Source organism: Camelus ferus, chromosome 3 (assembly GCF_009834535.1).
Source record: "Camelus ferus isolate YT-003-E chromosome 3, BCGSAC_Cfer_1.0, whole genome shotgun sequence".
Lineage (NCBI taxonomy): Eukaryota > Metazoa > Chordata > Mammalia > Artiodactyla > Camelidae > Camelus > Camelus ferus.
In genome coordinates this window covers 619032-643007 of record NC_045698.1, presented here as the reverse complement: position 1 = coordinate 643007, position 23976 = coordinate 619032, and the positions used below count along the sequence as shown (strand labels likewise).

At 63.9% G+C, this 23976-nt stretch overlaps 2 protein-coding genes across 2 annotated transcripts in view; one reads left to right on the top strand and one right to left on the bottom strand.

The window, feature by feature from the left end:
* Nucleotides 1-3764, top strand: part of SLC12A7 (solute carrier family 12 member 7) — a 40179-nt gene extending 36415 nt beyond the window's left edge. Inside the window, 2 exon segments of the mRNA XM_032469410.1 lie at nt 578-711; nt 1975-3764. Of these exon segments, the coding sequence (XP_032325301.1) occupies nt 578-711; nt 1975-2066 (226 nt within the window). The 3' untranslated portion in view covers nt 2067-3764.
* Nucleotides 3765-8452: 4688 nt separating this feature from the next.
* NKD2 (NKD inhibitor of WNT signaling pathway 2) overlaps nt 8453-23976 on the bottom strand; it is a 29589-nt gene continuing 14065 nt past the window's right edge. The window contains exons 4-10 of the mRNA XM_032469387.1: nt 13564-13624; nt 12549-12676; nt 12070-12165; nt 11243-11390; nt 10773-10857; nt 10168-10295; nt 8453-10035 (exon numbers count right to left, since the gene is read on the bottom strand). Coding sequence (XP_032325278.1) covers nt 9455-10035; nt 10168-10295; nt 10773-10857; nt 11243-11390; nt 12070-12165; nt 12549-12676; nt 13564-13624 — 1227 coding nt within the window. The 3' untranslated portion in view covers nt 8453-9454. The remainder of the gene's footprint in view (nt 10036-10167; nt 10296-10772; nt 10858-11242; nt 11391-12069; nt 12166-12548; nt 12677-13563; nt 13625-23976) is intronic.

Here is a 23976-nt window from a genome sequence, read left to right as displayed (position 1 = left end):
ATCAGTGTGCAGCAGGCTGTGGGGCCTGGGCAGTGGGCGAGGACGTGAGGCACAGGGTCTGGTCACCGGTGTGGGAGCGGCTGCCATCGGCCAGGAGCAGCAAGCGTCCGGGCAGGCCACGAGCCGGGGCGGGCCTCACGGTGGCCACATACTGGGCCAGCGTCCCCAGCTCTGTTAGAGGGGCTCAGGCCTCAGGCACTGGTGGTGGGCCGGGCCCTCCTTCCTCACCCACTGGGCTGGTGGCCGCAGGTGGTGCTCACTCCGGCAGCAGGTTCCTCATGGGGCAGCATTTAAGGACGGGCTGGCCGCGGGGCAGGGGTCTCGACGGAGACGCCTCTCAACCTGGAAACGGGCTCGCTGTGCCGTCCGAGGTTCCGCTTCCGCCCACAGGAGTGGCCTCCGGCTGTTGTCTCTGCCCCACGTGGCATCGCATCCTGTGGCTTCTCCAGGTGGCGGGTCTCACCTGTCTCCACCTGCCCTTTCTGATGGGAGCCAAGCGGGCAAGTTGGGGCTCAGACACAGCCTGGTGCCCAGGACCGCAGATTGGAGGTGCCGTGTGACTGTCTCCCTCTCACAGGAATCAGTCCAACGTCCGGAGGATGCACACGGCTGTGAAGCTCAATGGTGTCATCCTCGACAAGTCCCAGGATGCCCAGCTGGTCCTGCTCAACATGCCGGGGCCCCCCAAAAACCGACAGGGGGACGAGAACTGTATCCTTTCCCAGATGCTGCCCTTGCTGAGGTGGGGGACAGCTGCCATGTGGTGGGAGGGCCCCTCACCCCGCTCCTGCTCAGGGGAGGCGCCTGGGGCTGGGGTTGGGAGCTGTGGGGCCCTTAGCGTGGGATGTGGGTGACCTGAGGTGCCTGGACCAGAGCTGTATCATGGGGGCTGTGTGGGGCTGTGGGCCAGCGGGCGCAGAGGCTGTGAGCAGACCCAGTTCCTGTCATCTGCCTGGTCCCCACATTTGAGCTATTGATGGCCAGGGAAGCTGGGCTTGGGGAGTCTCAGGAATCACCCCTCACTGACTCAGCGTGAGCACGGGGCCGAGGAGACAGTGTGGACTTGTGGAGGTGAGGAGATAGAAGACGTGCTTGGTGCTCTGGGTGACAGAGGCCTCCGTGGAGAGCAGGCTGACACCTGGGGAATTCAGGTGATGAGTGGGGTGAACATGGGCCCAGAAACCGTGTCACTGACCCTGCCTTCCTGCCTCGGCTTCGGCTCCAGGACAGCATCGGCTCTGGGCTGCAGGCTCTTGCCTGCCCAGCTCCTGTCCCGGCCTTTTCCCAGTCATCTGGGGGACGGGGCAGAGCCTGGGGGCCCAGTCCACGAGGTTCTGCCGGTGGCTCCGCTCTGAGCCCTTCCCGGCACCAAGTGCCCCTCACTCATGGAACCCCGTCAGCTGCTGCATGGAGCAAGGCTGCCAGGCCTGACCTCGGGGGTCACAGGTCCTCCCCACCCTGGGTCACCCAGGGGGCGTGCAGCCTGGCCATCTGGGTTCAGCCCACCCCACCCTGGGGGGCAGCAGGCAGGAAGCTGTGAGGAGGCCGGCAGCTTGGTCCTCAGGCTTTAAGCCTCAGGAGGACCACACGCCCAGGGATCCATGCCTCCTTGGAGCCAGGACTTCCGGTCTGTCTGGGTGTCCTGGTGGTGGACGTGTCTGTTGCATCCTTCCCCTTGGATCTGTGCCCAGAGCCCCTGGGCAAGGACGGGGGTCCCTCCAGGTTCCTGGTCAGGCAGCTGCAGGTGTAGGCCGACCGCAGCCCTAGCTGAGGTCTCTGTTGGGCGGGGTCAGCACCCCTCTTCCCCTCGCACAGTCCCTCCCTCCCTCTCCGGGCCTGCCGCCCCCGTCCTCCCTCTCTTTCTCAAACCGATCCTGACTAGACACAGGACCAGGGTGAGTAAAGCTGTCCCTTTCACACTTCTGGCTTCTTGCATGGTTGGGTCAGCTGTGTCCTTAACTCAGCGCACCGCAGATATGGAGTTCCTCGAGGTCCTGACCGAGGGGCTGAACCGGGTCCTCCTGGTCAGGGGCAGCGGCCGGGAGGTGGTCACCATCTACTCCTAACGCTCGGCCACCCTGGGGGTGCACTGGGCAGGTGGGGTCGGTGCTGCAGTGTGCAGTGGCCAGTGCGTGGCGTCCTGTAGAAGTTTCTAGATAGCACCGGGGCTCTCCAGGCTGAGAGCTGACGCGTGACTGAAGTCTTCCCCGCATCCCAGGGCAGGTTGCGACACCCTCAGTGCTCCCCGTGCTCCCGGGGGTGCTGGCGGTGACCTGGTCTGTGCCCGTCCGTCTCCTGACGGCAAAGTGAGACAGGGAGCACCTGGACTCTCAAACTGATCTCCCTGGGCTGGACCTGCAGGCTGTTGTGCGGTCAGGGTCACTCAGACCCCCGGCCCCCCCACGGTGCCAGGAGAAGCCCCCAGGCTGAAGCTGACCCGTGGCTGAGGGCTCATGTCAGCTCCCCGGGCAATGCTGCCCACCTGCCCCTCTCAGTAGCCGGGCTGGGGTTTCTGAAATGGAGGCAGAGTAAAGACTGTCCCCTCGGCGGTGGGCTGATGCGCTGGTTCTTGCGGACCGCAGGGCAGGCGTCTGTGGGTGGGTGGGCGGGTCCTGGTGGGGTTCATGCCAGGAAGCAGCCGGTGGAAGAGCCGGGCCGTGCTCGTGACCAGTTGTCTCCCCGCACTGACGGCCCGGCTGGCACCCCAGAGCTGCTGTACCTGGTGTGGGTGACTGGGGGAGGCCGGGGGCGACCCTAGAAATGGCGGGTGCCGGGAATCCCCCACTGCAGGCGGCAGTGGAAGAGCCTTCAGGATGGGGAGTGCCACACGGTTCAGCGTCTGACGCACTGGCTCCTGCAACCTCGTTTCCATGCTTCGCACTCTTGAGAGGGGACGGGGTGCAGCCGTGGGAGGTCCTGCAGCCACTGCACACGGCTGCCAGCTGAGCCTGTCACCTCCCGTCGGCACCGCCGGGCCTGGGGCATTGTAGCTGTGGGGTCAGGGGTGTCCCCGCCACATTCAGGGCACCGACAGGCACCTTCCCGTGATCCTGGACTGTTTGCACTGTACACGCGCTGTCATGTTCACCGTGTGTTGCTGCCGTAATTTGTGCCTCACTTTCTGTATGGGTTATTTATTTATTTAAACGCCCGGGGGAGTTTCAGTGATAAACGTCGTCCACAAGGAGGTTGTGTCTGTGAAATGGGCTCCGAACAGCCAGGCCCTTGGCTTTCTCTGGTTTCCATGGGCTCCCAAGGGAATCGGCCCTGTCCACGGGCTTAAGGTCAGGCAGGGGCTAAGCGTGTGTTTCCAGATGTTTCTGAGGGGCAGTCAGGCAGCATGGAGGGTCAGCGTCACCGTCAGGATGACCACGGCCAGAGCGTGTGCCAAACGCCACAGCTGAGCTTGGGGCGGGGGTCTCAGTTCAGTGGTGACTTGTACCTCCTCTTCAGGCCCCTCTCCTGGGTCCCGGGTCCCTGTGCACCGGCTGGCAGGTTGGTCAAGGCTGGGAAGCAGCTGCGCATACAGGACCCCCCACCCTCTGCGACACCCGGCCCAGCCGAGCACCTGCCACGTCTGTGTCTGCACCCCAGGTCCTTCCTGTTCTGTAAACTGTGGGACTCTTAACTGTGGCCGTTGGCTTCGTGTTTGCCTTTTCGAGGTTCTTTGTATGATTTTGTCAGTAGAATAAAATGAAGATCTGAGTGTGTTGGGGAACGCCCTGTCTCATCGAGCATGAAAATTAAACGTGTGGAGAAACGCACCCCGCCCCCGGGTTTATTTCAGGTCTGATCATGTGGCTGGAGAGTTAGCATGTGAACTGGCTGAAAGAGTCAAACCAAAGCAACAGGCTGATGGAGTCAGTAGGGAGCAGCCCCCTGCCCCCCAGGTACGTGTGCAGCGCAGTAAGGAGACGCTGCTGCTCGCTGGAATTACCCAGCCTGCAGTTTCCCTACGGGTGGAACCAGCAAAGACTCTGATTAAAGGGGACCCTTTAATCTGATACATGGGCTCACGGGACAGCACTTCACACGGACTAGGATGTGGGTGTGACCGAGGAAGAGGAGACGAGCCCGTGTTGCAGGCGTGTGGAGGACACTGCCGGTGGGGGCGCAGCTGGGGCTGCCCTGGGAAGGGAGTGGCGGTTCCTAGGTTTGCTAAACATGGAGTGACCATGTGACCCCACGACCCCGCCGAGGGATGCTGTCCACAGTTGTGGAGGTGCATGGCCCTGCGCTCCACGACAGCCGAGCGTGGCAGCAACCTTCGTGCCCTGCTGTCCTGCCCCGCTGGTCCCGTTGCCTGGCCTCGCACTGGGCCTCGCACACTGACTTAGTTACCGCGGCTCCTGCCCTGTTAGCATCAGCTATTTGACGGCTGCAAAACCGTCCCCTGGAGATTCCGATTGGGCTGCGTCGCCGCTTCACGTGGGTGTCTTCGGAGCTTAGCTTTTGGGGAGGGCGCGTATGTCCCCCATTAGACTTACTGGCCGACGCTGATGTTCACAATGGTAGGACGCACCCCGGCAGACGTCAGAGGAGGTGTGATTACGGGGGTCGCTCCACGTTGGGGGCTGAGAGGCCCCGTCACCTGCCCTCAGGCTGGAGGCCCAGGAGCACGGGCAGCCAGCGGTGTATGTGCCAGTCCTCAGGCCCCAGGCCCAGAACCTGCGACGCCCAGGGCCAGAGGCCACGGCTCGGTTGGAGCAGAGGGAGTCGGCCCTCCCGTCACAGCTGTGGTCCACGGGTTGGACGGTGCCACCCACAGCCAGGAGGGTGAATCTTTGTTCAGTTCACTGAGTCAAAGGCTGACCCCTTCCAGAAGCCCTCACAGACACACCTGGAAGTCACGCTTCACAGCGCACTGGGCCCCTGAGCCAGTCAGGTTGACATGAAATTAACCAACACGGTAACTTTAAACATTAGCTCCTGACTGGTGGCAGCCTGACAGAAATGCTTTTGGACTTTGAGCACATGTCTGGGGGCTTTGTTGGACTTGCCGAGCCTTCTGTGGGCACCTCGGCCCTCCCCCTGCTCAGCCCACGCTCAGGACCCTCAGGTCCCCGTGGCCCCAGTCAGTGTGCATTTACTGCCTCTCCCGTGATCTGGAATCTTTTCTGGGGAGCCTTCAGGGCTGAGGGGCTCATGAGCTGTGATTTCTGAGCTGCTGACCGTCCTCTGTGGGAGTTCTCGGCACGCCCCACTCTGCCACCCCCACCGCTCCCTCCCCACCTCCACGTTGTCGACCGGGCCTCCCCAGGTTTCCTGGTAAGTGAGGTCTGACCACCACTCCCTCCAGAGCCCCTTCTCATCCCGTCCCCTAGGACCTGCTCTCCCCAGCGCCGCCGGGCGCACACCCTCACCGCCTGCATCAGCAGTGGCCAGGGGCGCTCACCCGGGCCACCAGGTGCAAGGAGGTCAGGGCCCTGGGTGCCCCTTCCTGCGCAGGGTTCTGGACCAGCGTCATGGCACCAACTAGGATCTTGCTGGGACGCAGCCCCACCAGAATCAGCTCCAGACGGAGACCCCGGGGCTGCAGGCACATCAGAGGGCGAGGAGGGGCTGGGGGCACGCGCTTGTCCATGGTCTGCCCCTCCCAGGGGCAGAGCCCCACCCTCAACGCTAACGGAGGCCTTGAGTGTTTCGCCGGAGCTGTGGCTCATGGAGCCCACGGGAGGCCACTGCCCCCATTCTTAGCTGCTGGCTGGAGGTGGGAGCCTCCCTCCCCACCCTTCAGGCTCAGGCTGGGCGGCTGTCCTACATCTGGTCGTGGGGGTGGGCGGGCCGGGGGCGGGGAGCCCATACGTCCAGTCACTCAGTGACCCTCAGCTCACTGGGCCCCTCTGCTGAGGAGCGTGGCACCGGGGACAAGCTGTGGGGCCCCAAGGAGCAGGTGGGAACAGGACCCGAGGCAGCGAGGCCAGCGTGTGGTGGGAGCACAGGGCTCCCCTCAAGTGCAGAGAAGCACGAGGCTGTGGGCAGAAGAGAGTAAACGAGGCAGAGAGGGGCCCGGGGTGGGGGTGGGATGGGCTGGGGGTGGGGGGCCCTGGGCCGGGCCGTCTCCTCCCACATCCTGCACCACGTGCCAGGAATGCAGAGACGTGAGTGACCCGTGTCCTGCCTGTGCTCAGAGGGATCCGGGAAACAGAGAGAAAAAAGTGTGGATGGGGGTGGGGAGGCTGTGGCCCCGCGGCCTGCGTGCTGTGGACCGGAAAGGCCAGGCTGCGCTGGGCCAGGTCCACAGGGCAGGGTGGCGCCACTCTCTGGACCCACCTCTGGGCTGGGAGGACAGGGATGGGCAGGGCAGCTGAGACACAGGCCCATGGGTCCAGACAGGTGGGCAGGACTGACCTGGCAGGCCTGGAGCCGCTGAAGGAACAGGACTGGACCCCGAGACCCCAGACAAGGCCTCCCCTTCCCTGGGAAGCGGCACAAGAGGGAGCCAGGTGTGTGTGGACGGAGGGTCCAGAGGGGAACCGGGGGGCGAGGAGCTGAGATGACCGGCTCTGGGGTCAGCCGGAGACCAGAGGCCACGCCCTGGGAGCGCCACAGAGAGCTCCCCTCACTCAGCTCCAGGTTTATTTGGCAACACACTCTCCAGGGGGCCTTCTTGGGCCTGTAAGATACAGCTTGGTCCACCTTTGAGATGATCCAGTTGCAAAGTCGACACTTAAATCAGTGGCAAGACCTGACTGTTCACCACGCATCCGTGGTGTCTTCAAGGAGGGTGGACTCAGCGTGGGAAACCGGCTCCGCGACCAGGGCCCCGGGCAGGCACAGTCCTCCTCCATCTCCGCCTCCAGCCGCACCCCAGCCTTTCTTCCAGGGGGGGCCTCTGCTTCCCCGACACGTGGGTTCCTGTGGGCCCCCAGCCCCGCGCCCCCAGCCCCAGGGCAGCTACCGCATCCACGGGACAGGTTCTGCACAGGCGGGTGTTTGGTTAATGTGTCCACATCAATGCTCACAAGCGGTCTTCCTTGTTGACCTCGTGAGTGAAAAGTATGGCAGCCACACCAGTAAACAAAGGACGCTGTGCCATCAAGTCATCAGACAGTACCCTGGCCCCCAGGGGCTCGCAGGGAACTCGGAATGCGGACAAGCAGGCAGCCCGGCCTCTGCTGCCGCCCCGGGCGGTGCCCCCGAGGGGACTCGGGTGGGGAGGCACGGGACCCTGGCCCCGGGCAGCTCAGGTGCACGTCACAGGGGTGGCTTCAGTGAGCCCAGACGCCTGCATCTTCCCGTGAGTAGAGAAATGCTAAATTCCCCAACTTGAGACGTCTGGTGTTCCTTAATTAACAGTCACCGTCTGACGTTCCAGCTACCTGGTCTTTGCTGAAAAACTCCTGCACGTCCCGGTTTCTCCCTTGCTTCCCCTAGAGCATCTGAGAAGCCGCCTCCCGGGCGCGAGTCCCCACTAAGTCCACCAAATAAAACGTAGCTCAGCTTTTAGGGTGGGCATCTTTTCTGCAGTCAACACCCTCAAGTGGTTTTCTGTCCCTTTGGTGCTCGAGTGCACCGTCCTGGGCCCCACTGGTGTCGGGGAGCTGGGCTTCCCTGCTTCCCAGCCCCACAAGCAGCACTCAGCTTCTGGTCTGTTTGATGGTGTTTCCCTCACATTTTGTCTTTAAATCCAGGGTCTGGAGTCAAAGAGGCCAAAGCTCAGGCCTCATCACAGCTGCCAGCTGGTCGGCCAGCATGCACCCAAGGGCTCAGTGGACAGTCGCAGGGCTGGACAGGTCTGCTGGGGCCAACTGAAAGGTCCCCTCATGTGTGAGAGCTCTGCACGTGGGAAAGGGACCAGGGTCGGGGGTGATAAGGTCTCTGCAAACACCTCTTTGTGCAGTACTCACAGCCAGTGAACAGAATGTGGCCGGAACATGGACCTGTCCAGTCTTCCTGCCTGGCCGCTGGCCTCTGGCCCACCAGGCACGGCCTGAGTCTGCTTCTGCAACACCCGGAGCACCACGATGTGCGCGTCTCCCAGCCCTCCCAGCACCCGGACGCGGCTCACGGAGATGGCAGCAACTTGGAAACCCCGAGGGACTTTCAAGCAGCCACGAACACCCCGTGGAGAGGGCTGAGAGAAGAGGGGAAGGAGCACCGGCTCCTCCGGGCGACGTACTCACCAGGAGCCAGCGCCAGCACGGGAGCCTTGGTCCACGTGGCCCCAGACAAAGGCGGGAAGTGTCCCCGCGCCACGAACCCAGTTTGGGGCTTCGGTGTTTCTGGCTGTGCCTTTAGGGCAGTAAGTGGGGAGGGGTCACCCGTGAGTGTGGAGTGGCGTGTGCTGCACGCGTGTTGACCCTCCTCCCACCCATGTATCAGCAGACACAGACACGCGTTCCCATTGCAGCGTGTGCCTGCCCCACCAAGCCGCCTGCTGTCTGTGCTGGTGGCCGGTGCTGGTGCAGGACGGCCCGGTTCTGTTTGGAAACTCACTTTAAACAAGGTATGACATGTTACAAAATGCACGTATTTTTATTATGACTGGGAAAAACTCAATCACAAGTCAACCACCAAGTTGCTTTATCCTTAAAAACTGCCGAGGAGCCAAGGACAAAGCCAGCTGCACAAATTCACAAGCCTCTCATCTCGGACAGAGCAGCAGCAGTTTCCCGGCCCGGGGACGCCCCCGGCCGAGGCCCAGGACCGGCACTGCCCGTGCTCTGGGAAGTCCTGCTGGTCTGACACCCTCTTCCCGACCTCCCGGAGGGACTCAGGCTTGTCCAAAGCTGAAGCTGTGTCCCGAGAACCCGATGGTTCAGATTCAAGTCCACAGAGGAGGGGACACCCACCTACTGCCCAACTGTCTGCGAGTGGGTTTCAGGAAGGGCCCTACCTCCCCGGCCCTGCTGACCACCTCTGCGTCCACTTACGATGCTGGCAGTGCTGCCCTGAGGCCGAGCCCAGCCGGCACCCTCCTCCCAGCTCTGACCTCTGCCTTTCCTGACTGCTCTGCCGCGCTCTGGGGAGCCTCCTAGGCCGCCCGCCCGCCCGCCCACACGGCCCCCTTCTTCTCTGTGATCTGTGCCGGCCTCGTGTGGCAGAACTGGCCACCGCACGTGTGGGCCCGGAGAAGCAGCTGCTCCTCAGGCCACGGCTCCCGGCTTCAAGAACGATGAGCCCAGAAGGCCTACGAAGCTCCCTGCCCACTCGAGCCCGGGGACAAGTCCACACCCCCAGCCCCACAAGCCGAAGAACCCCGAGTGCGAGGCCCCAGAGGAAGACCCGCCGAGAACGTCCGAGCAGACCCGTCGACACCGCGGGGCTGCACTTTGGTTTCATGATGAAGGCAGGTTCAGGTACTTCTGTAAGCGCAGGTGTGCTGTTACGATTACACAGAGCAGCATGGTGACGGGGACGTCAGCGGCAGGGATGCAGTCTCTGGATGCCCGTCGGGAAGAGCCGAGGGAAGAAGGGCCTTTCAGAGCGTCCCTCGGTGCCCGGGGCCGCCCTAGGACGGGGCGTGGTGGTGGTGGTGGTGGTGGTGGTGGTGCTCGTGGTGGTGGTGGTGCTCGTGGCGCTGGACCACGGGCACCGCACAGGCCTCGCCCAGCAGCAGGGGCGGCAGGTCCCGCACCACCTCGTGCTCCAGCACCGCGGGCTGGCCCAGCGCAGCCCTGAGAGGCGAGGGGCCCTCCCTGCCCTTCTGCCGGCACCGCCTGTGGCCGTAGGGCGGTGGCGGGGGCTGGGGCGGGGGCTGTGGGAGGTGGTGGCCATCCTGGGGGGCCTGGGATGGGGGGGGTGGCGGGTGGTAGCTGAAGGCTCTCCCGGGCCTCGCCGCCCCGCTGGGCGCCCCGGACGGCCTCCCCGCAGCCTGGGGGGACTTCAGGAACTGCTTCTCCTGCCCCTTCAGCCGGGGCTGCAGGTCCAGGGCGCGGGGGGCAGGCTCCGCGGCCAGCAGGGCGTGGTCGGCCGGTGCAGGACACCGGCGGTGGTGCACGGAGTGCGCGTCCGACTCCTGGGAGCGGGACCTGGTCTGGGGGTGCGGGGCCTTGGCCTGGTGCTCCTGCCTGGCCTGCCCTGGGGGGGACCCTGAGGACACAGGCACCTGTGAGGCCCTCTGCAGGGCCTGGACATCTCACCTGGACCAGGCCCACGCCCACACGCCTGTTGAGCCCACCTTTGGAGGCGGCGCGGGGCGGGGGCCGGGTCTCCGGTACCTACCGGGTCCAAACTTAGACGTGTAATTCTCGATGCCAGCCAGGTCCAGGTAGTGGTTTCTCCGCTCTGTGTTCTCGTCCACGCAGTACGGACCCCGCTCGGAGCAGGGGCTGGGGTCCGCACTGGGCCTCCTGCGTGGGGCACAGGGGGCGGGCCTGACCCCTCAGGGTCCGACCAGCACCCCCACCGGGACAAGAGGCTCCCACCAGCAGAACCACAGTCACACCCACTGGCCTGTGCTGTCTTTGGGCTCACCTGGGACACCTGCTGGGGCTCTGTGGCCGCCGCCCCCGTCACCACCGCAGTGCAGGAGTGGGACCACAGGGCACCGGGGCAAGGGCACCGGGCGTCTGCAGGCCAACCCACTGCTCCCCTCCACGCCCCCGGCCTCTCAGCCCCAGCCCGAGCGCTGGCCTCCACCCCGAGCGCTGGCCTCCACCCCGACTGTAGGGTGTGCCCAGGCTTCCCTGCCTGCGTCCAAGCCTCTGCACCCCGGTGCCCATCCTGTTGGGCCACTTGGAGCAGACGGCCCCTGAGGCCAGTGGGCAGCAAGGACTGGGTGGGCTGCTCCCATCTGAGGAGGGCGGACCTGGATCCCAGCCCCTCACCTGACGTGCGCAGACAGCCTCTTGTCCGCCACCCTGGGGTCCTCGGTGAGCTCCCCTTCCGTCCTGCAGCGCGTGGGCTCCCGGTCTGCAACAGGTGGGCATACGTTCCCTCCCTCCCTCCCTCCCTCTTCACTCTTCCCTCATTCACTCACTCACTCACTCTCTCTCCAGTACTCACGCCCTCAGTCATTCCTTCACCAAACAGTTTCGAGGCCCTGCCAGATGCCAAGCCCCACCTTCCATGTTCAGGAAACCACAGAGGTTTTTGTCCTGATGGGGACACTGAACAGCAGACACAGTTAACAAGGAGCCCATGGCGCAGTCAGCAGGAGTTAAGAGCGATGGGGAAACGCAGCATGGGGGCCGGGGGCAGGAGGGGTGGCTGCAGGGAGTGTGGGTGGCCATTTAGAGCAGGGTCTTCTGGCGTCTGATTTGGGGGGCCGCTGCAGCCCCAGAGCCCTGGCCCTCACCCTGGCCAGTGGGGGTGCCTTCCTTCCTCTTGCTGGAGGGCTCTGGGCTGACAGTCAGCTTCACACGGAGGGTCTTGCTGCTGCCCGAGGAGTGGCTGACCGAGGCGTCGACAACCTCGTAGATGGTGTGCATCAGGCTGGACATGTCCTAAGGGTGGCGTGGGTGTCACGGACACAGGCAGACTGAGGGGGCACTGCCCAAGTCACGCTGCCCGCTGCCGCCTCCAGGCTGCCTGCCTGTTTGATTTGCTCAGCATCCTGACAGAGCCCGGCGAGATGGCAGCTCATCTGAGCAGCCCTCCTCAGCCTGGTGTGGGCACCGGGAGGCCCGAGTCAGTGGCCCTGCTGGAGGCACACCTCTCTGACTTTGTAAACTTCAAACTGGATCCATGTTCAAAGAACTTAGCAACCTGGTAAACTATCAAAGTTTTGTTTTTAACATGAACACACTTATTTCAGTCATCCTATGTGCCTGTTTCCTTTCCAGGAGCACCATGTGCCTCCAAGACACACAGCCCAGCAGAACCGAGCACTGGGGGCACTCCCGGGACCCTCACCACCTGGCCAAGGGGCTGCTGGCCAGGGCAGATGCAGGCTGCACAGGGTGACGGGAGCTGACACGGACTCCAGCCAGCTCCATCCGTCACCTGGGTCCTGTGGTGGCTCCCCTCCCACCCACCCACCCCAGCCTGCCTCCTGGGAAGGGTCCCGGCCTCTCCTCCCACCCTAGACAGGCTCAGTCCATCTCCCCATCACAGAGATCCGGCACTGTCATCCATCTGCTGCCAGCGCCCTTCATGGGGACTGATGCAGACACAGTGAGTCACCTCTCTGGTGGCCTTCCCACTGTGGTCAAAGCCGTACAGGGTGAACGTCCACTCCTGGTGGCTGTCTTCCTCCACTGAGACATCACACTGGAGCGCCTATGGGGGTGCACAGGGGCAGAGGCAGCAGGGTTGGCCTCACCCCTGGGCAGGGACCCCCGAGCCTTGCCTCACTCCAGGAAAACGGACCCCTCCCCTCCTAAGTGGGTGGGGGAGACAGGATGGTCTGTGAAGTCAGCTTCTGGGTCACTCCCCTGTGCCGCAGGGACGCCCGGGGACATCGCTCAGTACCTGGCACCACACTGGCTAGCCACGGCGACACCTCCACCCCTGAAGCCTGCCCACCGGAGCAGCCCAGCCCAGGGCCCTGTAACTCCCCCAACCCGCTGACCCTCAGGGGAGCCGCCCAGGCCGCAGGGCGCAGGGACGTCCATCCCGGCCGTCGGCCCCGCCCCACGAGGTAGGCAGGAGCGAAGACCTACGTCAACGTTCAGGCGCTTCCTGCCCAGGCCTCGGGGGCCCTCGCGGGCTGCCGCCCTCTCTGCACCCTCTGGGCTCAAGAGCTGTCCCAGGCCCTCTCGGCCCTCGGCCTTCTCAGGCGGCAGCACCACTGCAGGGACAAGATGACAGGACAGGTGAGAAGGGCCGTCTGCCCAGGCCCAGCCCAGCTGATGCTGCAGGGCAGAGGGCGTGGGGAAGGGTGGCCCGAGAGCCCCCGAGTCCTTGCTGAGCCTCGGGGCCCCTCCAGGACGGTTCTGAGCCAAGAACCTGGCCTTCCCAGACACTGGCACCAAGAGACCCGAGCAGACGGCTGAGCAGCTCTCGCCCAGGTGAGCCACGGCCAGGTGTGTCCCCAGCTCCCCCCGCCCCGGCTGAGCCATGGCCAGGTGTGTCCTCTGCCTCTGCCATACCTGACCAGCAGTCGCTTCGAAGCACAGGGCTGGGAGAAGGCAGGCCTGCAGGCCCGCAAGGAGGTCCCAGCCCGCGGGACCCCCAGGAGAATCACTGCATCGTCTGGCTTCCCCTGCCCGTCGACACGGCCCGGTCTCCCAGCAACCCTCAACCCGAGTCCACGGAGGCCTGTGCACTGGGCAGCGCCCTCCCTGACCACTGGGTGAGGGTGGACCATGAGCTCTTGCTCCCGGGTGCACCTGCTCCCCAGGGTGGGCGCCCGGGTGTGCTCCTCTCGCACCTGCCGATGGCACTCGTCCAGCTGCCAGGAGGATGCTCGGTGCCCGAGCTCCTGACTAGGGCTCTCAGGGCCCCTCTGAAGCAGCCCTGCTGGTTGGCCTCCTGCACCCGGAGCGACTCCTTGCCCACATGATAGGGACACTCACCCTGGGACCCGTCCCCCAGGGAAGCCTGGTGACCATCTGCCGTGCTGCACAGAGAACCCTCCGCCGCAGACACCTGTGCGTGGCGGCCACTCAGGGCGGCTGCATTTCACATGCTGACCATTGGGACAGCCTGACACTAACACAGCATGCTGGGCCTTACCCTCTAGTGGGCCCTGGTCCTCCCGGAAATGTCCTTCCTTGGGGTCCCCGCTGGGCAGCTCCTGCAGGGAGAAAGAACAGGGCAGACTGTGGACATTCCAGTACGAGATCTGGGAACTGAACCGAACCCCATGCCCTGGGGTGTCAGGCACTCACGGTCCAGAAACGCCAACCTCCCCACACCTCACTAAGCCTTGGGTTTTTTAAAGTAAAACAAACGCACGTCCCACAGTGTTGTCCGGTTCTATCAGAACTGTCTCCAGGACTAGATAGGGCACCTGCAACAGTGCCCACAACTGCGCGGCCACCCTGAGAACAAGGCTCACTGCCAGTCTTTGCCAGGAGAGGTGGTGCCGAAGAAGACAGCAGGCTGCGAGCAGACCCACCCGCCCTCTGCTCCCCAGCCCACCTGCAGCACCCCCTGCCGGAGCCCGACAAGAACTGGGCTGAGCTGCCCCACGTACCCGTGAACCCGGGGGCCGGCACCTCCCCCAGGCGGCCGAGGTCCCAGATGGAAGCCCCCTGCTTCCACAGCCGCCCCAAGAGCAGTTATGGAAAAATGGGACCAGACTTCCAACAAATCCAAAGGACAATTCTGCCGGGAAACTACAGGACAGACATTTGCGTGGTCCTCGGGGACAGGCCACAAAAGTAAGAGCACGGACACAGGAAGCGGGTGCAGCGTGGCCAGGCAGCATCCCAGTCCCTGGTAGGGGGTCGCAGGGCAGCGCCCCCCGGGAACCGGGCAGGCCGCGGTTCCCAGCATTTCCGTTTCTGCTGCCGAGGGTGCGGAGCTGCTGAGAGCACGGCCAGGGGTGCACAGGGGAGGCTGTGTGCATGTGGACGTGGGCCCCCACGGCCGCCCGCCCGCCGGCCCTCCAGGCCCCAGGGCACTATTGCAGCCGGGTCACAGGGTCTCTCCTCTCTCCCGCGGGCTCAGGCCCTGGCCCGGGCCCAGCGCGGCAGGAGGCCCAGTGGGGTCACCCCACAAGGTCACCTGACATCCCAGGTGCTCTGGGACCTTGGTCAGAGTCCCTGCAGCGCCTGCTGGACGGCTCTGATCAGCTGCCACCCCGGTTACAGGCAGTGGGGAGGGGGCTGGCTCCCACCCTGTCCACAGAAGGGCCTGACGCCACCTCCACGGTGTGGTACTGTCTCAGATCATCCTGCTGGCATTCCTTGTCATCCGGACAAACTGGGAGCATTCTCACCAAGAGGTTGAGTCCAGGACCGGCTGGCCCAGGCCTTGGAGGGCGTGCCCAGGTGTTCAGGCCCACCCAGGAGGGACCACGTCCAGGGACCAGCTGGCGTCAGGGAGACCACACGTGGAGGGGCCTCCACCTTCACGGCTCATCGGGCGCATCTGACCCCATGCGTGGCCTGGAGGCACCCTCACTCTGGCCTGCGGTGCCCCACTCACTGCAGAAAACAGGAGGCTCCATGTGGCCGCGACGCTGGCACCACACTCTCAGGTTCTCACCGGGGCCGGTGCCACCAGCCGGACCCAGCACCCTCGCACCAGGCCCGCCAGCCCCCTCGAGGGGGCCGTGTCCTTTGGCAGGAGAGAAGGGACACAGGCCGCCCTCAAATGCAGTGCTGCACCTCCAGCTCATTCTGTCTGAGGCTTGAGCACAAACGAGATGAAGCCCAACCACAGAAACACCTTAACGCTTTGGCCCAGATGTACAAACCGGTCCTTTTGACGGAGGAGGTTCCTCGACAACAAACATAAAACACACCCTGAAGCCCCTGAGCCTGGGAACGAGGAGCCTGAAGCCCCTGAGCCTGGGAACGAGGAGCCTGAAGCCCCTGAGCCTGGGAACGAGGAGCCTGAAGCCCCTGAGCCTGGGAACGAGGACCTTGAAGCCCCGGAGCCTGGGAACGAGGAGCCTGAAGCCCCTGAGCCTGGGAACGAGGAGCCTGAAGCCCCTGAGCCTGGGAACGAGGACCCTGAAGCCCCGGAGCCTGGGAACGAGGAGCCTGAAGCCCCTGAGCCTGGGAACGAGGACCCTGAAGCCCCTGAGCCTGGGAACGAGGAGCCTGAAGCCCCGAGCCTGGGAACGAGGAGCCTGAAGCCCCTGAGCCTGGGAACGAGGAGCCTGAAGCCCCTGAGCCTGGGAACGAGGAGCCTGAAGCCCCTGAGCCTGGGAACGAGGACCTTGAAGCCCCGGAGCCTGGGAACGAGGAGCCTGAAGCCCCTGAGCCTGGGAACGAGGAGCCTGAAGCCCCTGAGCCTGGGAACGAGGACCTTGAAGCCCCGGAGCCTGGGAACGAGGAGCCTGAAGCCCCTGAGCCTGGGAACGAGGACCTTGAAGCCCCTGAGCCTGGGAACGAGGACCCTGAAGCCCCTGAGCCTGGGAACGAGGAGCCTGAAGCCCCTGAGCCTGGGAACGAGGACCCTGAAGCCCCTGAGCCTGGGAACGAGGACCCTGAATCCCCTGAGCCTGGGAACGAGGAGCCTGAAGCCCCTGAGCCTGGGAACGAGGACCCTGAATCCCCTGAGCCTGGGAACGAGGAGCCTGAAGCCCCTGAGCCTGGGAACGAGGAGCCTGAAGCCCCTGAGCCTGGGAACGAGGAGCCTGAAGCCCCTGAGCCTGGGAACGAGGACCTTGAAGCCCCGGAGCCTGGGAACGAGGAGCCTGAAGCCCCTGAGCCTGGGAACGAGGAGCCTGAAGCCCCTGAGCCTGGGAACGAGGACCTTGAAGCCCCGGAGCCTGGGAACGAGGAGCCTGAAGCCCCTGAGCCTGGGAACGAGGACCTTGAAGCCCCTGAGCCTGGGAACGAGGACCCTGAAGCCCCTGAGCCTGGGAACGAGGAGCCTGAAGCCCCTGAGCCTGGGAACGAGGAGCCTGAAGCCCCTGAGCCTGGGAACGAGGAGCCTGAAGCCCTGAGCCTGGGAACGAGGAGCCTGAAGCCCCTGAGCCTGGGAACGAGGACCCTGAAGCCCCTGAGCCTGGGAACGAGGACCCTGAATCCCCTGAGCCTGGGAACGAGGAGCCTGAAGCCCCTGAGCCTGGGAACGAGGAGCCTGAAGCCCCTGAGCCTGGGAACGAGGAGCCTGAAGCCCCTGAGCCTGGGAACGAGGACCTTGAAGCCCCGGAGCCTGGGAACGAGGAGCCTGAAGCCCCTGAGCCTGGGAACGAGGAGCCTGAAGCCCCTGAGCCTGGGAACGAGGACCTTGAAGCCCCGGAGCCTGGGAACGAGGAGCCTGAAGCCCCTGAGCCTGGGAACGAGGACCCTGAAGCCCCTGAGCCTGGGAACGAGGAGCCTGAAGCCCCTGAGCCTGGGAACGAGGAGCCTGAAGCCCCTGAGCCTGGGAACGAGGAGCCTGAAGCCCCTGAGCCTGGGAACGAGGACCCTGAAGCCCCTGAGCCTGGGAACGAGGACCCTGAAGCCCCTGAGCCTGGGAACGAGGACCCTGAAGCCCCTGAGCCTGGGAACGAGGACCCTGAAGCCCCTGAGCCTGGGAACGAGGAGCCTGAAGCCCCTGAGCCTGGGAACGAGGAGCCTGAAGCCCCTGAGCCTGGGAACGAGGACCTTGAAGCCCCTGAGCCTGGGAACGAGGAGCCTGAAGCCCCTGAGCCTGGGAACGAGGACCCTGAAGCCCCTGAGCCTGGGAACGAGGAGCCTGAAGCCCCTGAGCCTGGGAACGAGGAGCCTGAAGCCCCTGAGCCTGGGAACGAGGACCTTGAAGCCCCTGAGCCTGGGAACGAGGAGCCTGAAGCCCCTGAGCCTGGGAACGAGGTGCCTGAAGCCCCTGAGCCTGGGAACGAGGACCCTGAAGCCCCTGAGCCTGGGAACGAGGACCCTGAAGCCCCTGAGCCTGGGAACGAGGAGCCTGAAGCCCCGGAGCCTGGGAACGAGGAGCCTGAAGCCCCTGAGCCTGGGAACGAGGACCCTGAAGGCCCTGAGCCTGGGAACGAGGACCCTGAAGCCCGAGCCTGGGAACGAGGACCTTGAAGCCCCTGAGCCTGGGAACGAGGAGCCTGAAGCCCCTCAGCCTGGGAGCGAGGACCCTGAAGCCCGTGAGCCTGGGAACGAGGAGCCGAGCACACGCCTGTGACTGTGGCGCACGCTGCCCAGTGTGCTGAGGCCCAGCCCAGCGGCCCTCTGTGTGGGGAAGGGACCCCGGCAGGCTCGCTGGGGCTGCATCAAGGGCGGAGCCGGGGGCAGAGACGGGCTTGTCTGCACGAGATGCCTCCTGGGCCAGGGGGCCCCGTGCACGTCGTGGGAAGGAAGCCGGCCGGTCGTGGGCCACCGCGGGAGGACATGGATCGTTCAGGAACCATCGCCGTGCCGACGGAGCTTCGAGGGGATGAGTGGGTGGAGCTGGCATCGCCGGGCCCAGGAAGGAGGGGGACCCCTGCCGTCTGTCTCCGGAGCTCCCACAGCGGCCCCCTCCCGGCATCCTCCTCCCTCCTAATCCCTGCCCTGAACCGCCACGCGCGTCACCCCCTCAGAACGAGGCTGCCTCTGTGGGTTCTTAGGGTGCCAGGTGGGACATGGGCTGGAGTTTGTTTTAATAAGGAATAAAACTCCTGATCACTAAGAGACCCTCCACCGCATGCCCTCTCCAGGCGTCCAGCCGGGCTCCGGGGGTCAGACGCCCAGACTCTGCACGGTTCCAGAGGATCCCAGCCCGGCCCGAGCCTCCCTTGCCCATCTGGTTACAATCACAGAAGTAAACATATCGGCGGCAGCCGCCCACTCTGGATGGAAGGATCTGAGGCCGGGCGGAGCACAGCATTTCTTGCGGAAAGAGCCAACGTCACGGGTGAAACGGCCGGAGCCCGGAGACCAGCTCCCGCAGGGCCTGGCAGCAGGCAGCCTGAGCGGCGGGCTGCAGCCCGGGGGTCTCAGTCGCTCCCCTGATGCAGCAGAGATGCCAAAGGGAGACAGGCCCAGCCAGGCACCCTAACACGCAAGGCTGAATTAGCTGAAAGTTCAAAAATACGTTCCAATCTTGTTTTTAAAATAATGTGAGCACTTGCTTTTGGCGATTGTGTTGGTTACAGACAAGGGTACAAACGCTTTGGGCCGGCGGAAGGTTCAAGACAGAAAGTCTGCACAGACCCTTGGTGGGACCCTGAGACGCTCCCAACACCACAATAACAAAAACAGCACAATAATGCTACAATTACACAATAATGACACAGCGACACAACGCCGACGGCCCGGGATGACCCCGGGGTCGCAGCGATCACGACGGCCAGCCGTGATAGTCCCTGAAGCGGCAGAAGCGAGGGGCCTCTGAGGAAACGTTCACCCACACTCAGCCCGACGTCAGACGGCACAGCGTGGACCCCAGTCAGCAGCAACCTCTGAGGCGCAGGGCGGGGCCCGTGTGGGAAAAGAGGGCGTTTGTGGGAGAAGCAACCCTGCTCGTCCCTGTGATTGGTGACTTCAGTCGAATCCGTCCTGGTCACACAGAAATGCCCTTTAATCCATTCTGCTTTGGAGACACAGAAGGGCCGAGAGCTTTCATTGCAACGTCGGAAACCCACTGCAGGGCTGCTGGCCAGGAGTGCGGCCGCTCCCTGCCGGGTGACCTCCCAAGTGTCCAGATAGCCAGGGCCCTCAAGCCAGACTGGGGTGCACACGGACGCCCATCTCTAACGTCCCCAGGCAAGGCCCCCTCCTGCAGCAGCACCTCCCCCGGGGCGGGGCCCGCCCCACCCCTCCTGGGATGCCCCAGCCGTGCTAAGCGTGCACCCGGCCCTACTCTGAGCCCCTCCTGCTGCAGAACCCCCCAGCGCCAACCTCACCCCTCATGCCCTTTGCCCCCCGAGAAAGGAGCCCCAGTCTCCCGCATATAAAACCCTCCAACCCCGCCTGTCACTCCGTTCTGGCCCCCACCCTCGCCCCTCCCTCCTGCCTGGAGAGGGTCCTTGGCACTGTATGTGATGTCGGCTCTACTGACCCCCAGGCCCGGCCTGGGCTGCTGTCCCCTCGCCTCCCGGCTCCCACCTCCTGCAGCCCTGAAGCACCGTGTGTTCACTCTCCAGTGCCTGCCAGGCTCTCTGCTGGCCCTGGGGATGGGATCAGGGCCCCCACAGTCCCATCCCTGCCCCTCTCACCCTGCAGGGGCTCTCAGGGGAGACCCCAGGCTCGTGGGTCACTGCCCCCAGAGGCCGCCATCCACACAGCCTGCCATGACTCTGTCCTAAACTCAGACTCCCGAGGCCGTCTGCTTCACGAGCCACAGCACAGAACTGAGTTCTCTGTCCTCCCGGGAGGTGGCCCCTGACCTGGACAGGTCCTGCTCTGAGGCCCAGTACAGCCCATCTGTCCAGGTAAGGCCCACCAGACGTTTCCCACCGCTACCCATGGGCACGGAGACGTCAGAGATTTCCCCTGAGATCTCAGCTCCCGGCCTCCCAGGAGGTCCAGGGGTCCCCACCCTGCATCGGTGCTGGGCTGTCCACCCTGTGGTGCCAGGTCTGGGGGGGCCACACACACCCTGGTCGAGGCGCAGGAGATGGACTCCTGTTTCAGGCCACGGGGGCGTGGGGATGTCCCGGTGATCGGAGGAGAAACCTTTGGCGACACAAATAACCACCTCCTGAATGCATCTGCTTTTCCACTGTCAACGTTCACATATTCCTTCAGACTTTGGTGCATCTGTGATCACCTTCCTGGGTCTTCAGGGCCACCTGCTGACCTTGAAAACCCCACACTCTTGACAGAGCAAAAGCTCTCCGTTTCCCGTCTCCTGGCTCCCAGGAAGTCCTCCAGGAAACAGGGGCGGCCAGAGTTACTGCTGCCCCCGTGGAGACCTGGGCCAGGCGAGTGCCATGAGAAGACCCGCTCCATCGTCTGCCTGCTAGAGTCTGGTTAAAAACCTCTGGGTGCCCTGGCCCGACCTTATGGTCTGTTGGAAACATGAGGCCCCAGGGAGGGGACACCCCTGTGAAAACCCCACGGGCTGGCCCCCCCTTTCCTCTGGCTGCATGGCATGTGATCATGCCTTGCAGCAGAGCCAGCTGGGCAGCCCTGGACACGGGCTGGGAGTGTGTCCGGCATCCACTTGGGGGCTCGGCTTCTGAACTCAGGGTCCACCCAAGGTCCTGGCGTGGACACAGGTCTGTGGCAGGTGCTCAGTGGCTAATGAGCCTGGGGCTCACATTCTGACCCCCCCAGAGCTTCTGTCACACCCCTCAGAAGCTCCAGGAGAACGAAAGGTCTCCAGGCGGCAGCCCTCGCGGTCAGTTCAGGCCTGGCTTTGTCCCAAGAAGGGTGGGCATCTCTTCTTTCCGAATAGATGAAACCTGCCCTGAGCTTCCCTTTGAAGACCCAGCATAGCTCAAACTAGGTGCTCCGTGCGAGTCAGCACAGGGGTCCGGGGTTCCTGGGCTTCAGTAAGCAGGAGCTGTCAGGGATAGAGTGCCTGGGGGACAGCAAGTCAGCGTCTGGGCTGCTGTGACAAATGGCCACAAACGGGGCAGCTTCAAACAAAAGGAATTTATCCTCTTCCAATTCCGGGGCCAGAAGCCTGGCATCCAGGTGTCATGGGAGCTCCTTTTGGAGGCTCCAGGGAGGCTCCTTCCTGCCTCCTCAGGCTCCCAGGGGCCCTGGTGTCCCTGGGCCTGTGGCCACGTCCCTCCAACCTCAGCTGGTGGTCGCACAGTCTCTCCTGTGTGGTCCATCGGAGCCCCACGGCCTCGCCCTCACAGAGACACGTGGGGGCAGTCAGTGCCACCAGGACAACTTCCGTCTCAAGATCCCTCTCTTAATCCTGTCTGCCAAGACCCCTTTTCTGTCGGGTGTCAGTCATAGGCTCCAGGAAGGCGTTATGAGCACGTGTTCAGGGCTGCTATTCAGTCCAGCATCGTCCAGAAGCTGTGACTGGTCTCCAGTCCGGAACCAGCTGCCTGGCCACGTGGCCTCCACGTCCTTCATGGGGAGCAAAGCTGGGATGCAGGAGCGGTTCTTACCATGCACATGCTCGAGGGGGGCTACACCCCGAAACAGGGCGGGAGACAAATGCAGAAATATATTGGCCATGAACCCCAGCTCAATGACCAGCTCCTCTGGCCTGAGGGGGCAGAGAGACTGTGGCCCGGCTTCAAAGCCAGGGTCACAGCTGGAGACGCGAGGAGAGACACAAGGAGGAGAGACGCGTGTCCGCCCCACAGGTGGACCCTTCACAGACCCCTAAGGACAGGGAGCTTCCGGCTGGCGCATCCGGTATTGACTCTGCTCAGAATTCCAGCTGGGTGTTGAGTCCAGAGGACCAAGAGCGCGGTTTCCTTTCTGTGAACAGCCTCAGGGATGTGTTGCTGTGACAAGTCTCCAGGGCGTCCCCCTGCGGAGAGCGGGGCTGCGCCGCCAACCACGCGAGGACGACCCTTGTCCCCCTGCCACTGCTCCTGGAACCGCCCCCTTTCCCTGAAAACAGGGTGTGACCCCCTCCACGGAGGCTGCAGCTGCCTTGTGCCTCATGTGCAAAACCTCTAGGGATCTGGAAATCCTGGCTCCGTGAAGGCCGCCCCCTTGGACTGGGTGAATTCCCGAGTCCCGAGATGAGGGGCACTGAGGGGGGCAGAAGGGGGCTCAGTGTGGATGGGAGTCCAAGTGAGGGTCGGGGAGGAGGAAGACAGAGAGGGAGAGATAGGGGAGAGGGGCTCCTCTGGGGGAGGGCGGGGATGCTCCCCAGGTCCCTCAGGAGAGGCTGGTCTCAATGCTGGGCAGATGTCTGGGGCCACAGGGCCTGCAGGTCCTACACCCGGGGCCACATATATGATCTAGAAGGTGCCGTCACCAGGTGTTTCCCAAAGTCAGAAACGAGCCGGACCTCTCCTCTGACACCCCGTCACCAGCAGACGAGCTCCCAGGCTCCCAGGCGCCTCTCTGCAGCCGCACCGCCTGCTCCCCCATGGGCTGCCCCCTGCGAGGCAAAGGGGCACAGCCAGGGGAGGCACCCACCAGGCTTGTGCTGCCGGTGACCAAGGCCACTTGAGGGCAGTTTAGGAGGCACCTGGGGCTGGGCAGGGAGCAGGGGACAATGCGACATTCAGGCCAGGATGCCTGGGCCAGGGTCGGGGGCACCTGAGCCCCTGCTCAGGGCTGTCAGGACACTGGACGTGGACAGGACTGGTGTGGGGTGAGAGGTGGGGGAGGCTTGCGGTCATCACGCACTGGACAGAACTGGACCATGCGGGAAAAGGCAAGGGGTGGGATTTGAGAAACCCCAAGGCGGGGAGAGGGAGAAGCACCAGGGCCAAGGGTCAAAGGTCAAGGGTACTGCAGGGTGATGGCAGTGAGGGCTGGGGGGAAGAAGAGGAAGGAGGCAGGTGGGGCAGCAGGTGGAGGGGGAACAGTGGCCTCAGGTGGCAGAGAACGCCGGGGCCTCTTTTACCAAGTCGGGGGTGGGGCTTCTGCCAACGCAGGACCGAGGGCTGGTGGGGGCGCACCTGCCCCGGGCTCCTTCTCATCAGAAGCACCGCGAGGGAGATGGAGGCGCTTTCCGCCTGGGCTGCCAGCAGAACGGACTGGAAGGCGCTGGGGCAGCGCGTCTGTCTGAGACGCCGGGGCAGCTTGGCGGTGGGAGTCCCGGCTGCAGCGGCTGAACAGTTTCAGATGTGACGTGTTGTTTTATGGGCTCAGCAGTCCCGGCACAGTGAGGCCCACGGAGGGTTTCCATTCAAGGGCCACTGTGCACGTGACTGTGAACTTCTGATTTTAAAGCGAGAGAGTAAGGACCGCGCGGCATCCGGGAGGGGCGGCTTCTGCACAACACATACAGGCTTTCAGCCTCTTCCTTCCAAGTTCACACCAGGCTTCCAGATCCCTGGGCTTCGCCCATCGGTGCTTCCGGGTCAGGGCCGTGTACCTGGGCTGAGTAACCAAATGTGGAATTTACATCTACAAACTCAGTAGTTGGGGATCAAAGGTTCTCCTGAAATAAACATCTGTAGACCTCCCGCGGCAGCACGCTGCCATAACCTGCTTCCTGTGTGAGGCCAGAAAGCGGAAATGGCTCCTGTCTCCATGCTCACCTCAATCCTCACCTCACCCCACCACAGCTGTTCATAGTTCTGCTATCACACACCATGGAGGTTTATTTGTTGGCAGTCACCCCCAAAAACACCCTGACCCGAGAGGGTCCCCAAGGACCTGCACTCGGACCTTGCCGCAGAAAGGCTGCCATGCCCGTGCAGGGGGCCTGGAAACACACACCAGGGGGACACACCCCGGGCAGCTCAGCCAGTGGCAGGCCCACAGGGCACGGTTATGAATGAGTTACTGGGGGGGGGGGGGGATCCAGGCCACCTGCTGGGGAAATAACTCCACCATGAGACCCGTGCAGGGAAAGCATAACCAAGGGGAGGCCAGTGAGAAGCTATATAAACACCTTACATATGTGTACACACACTCACACACACACGCACGAGCACATACACACATGTGCATG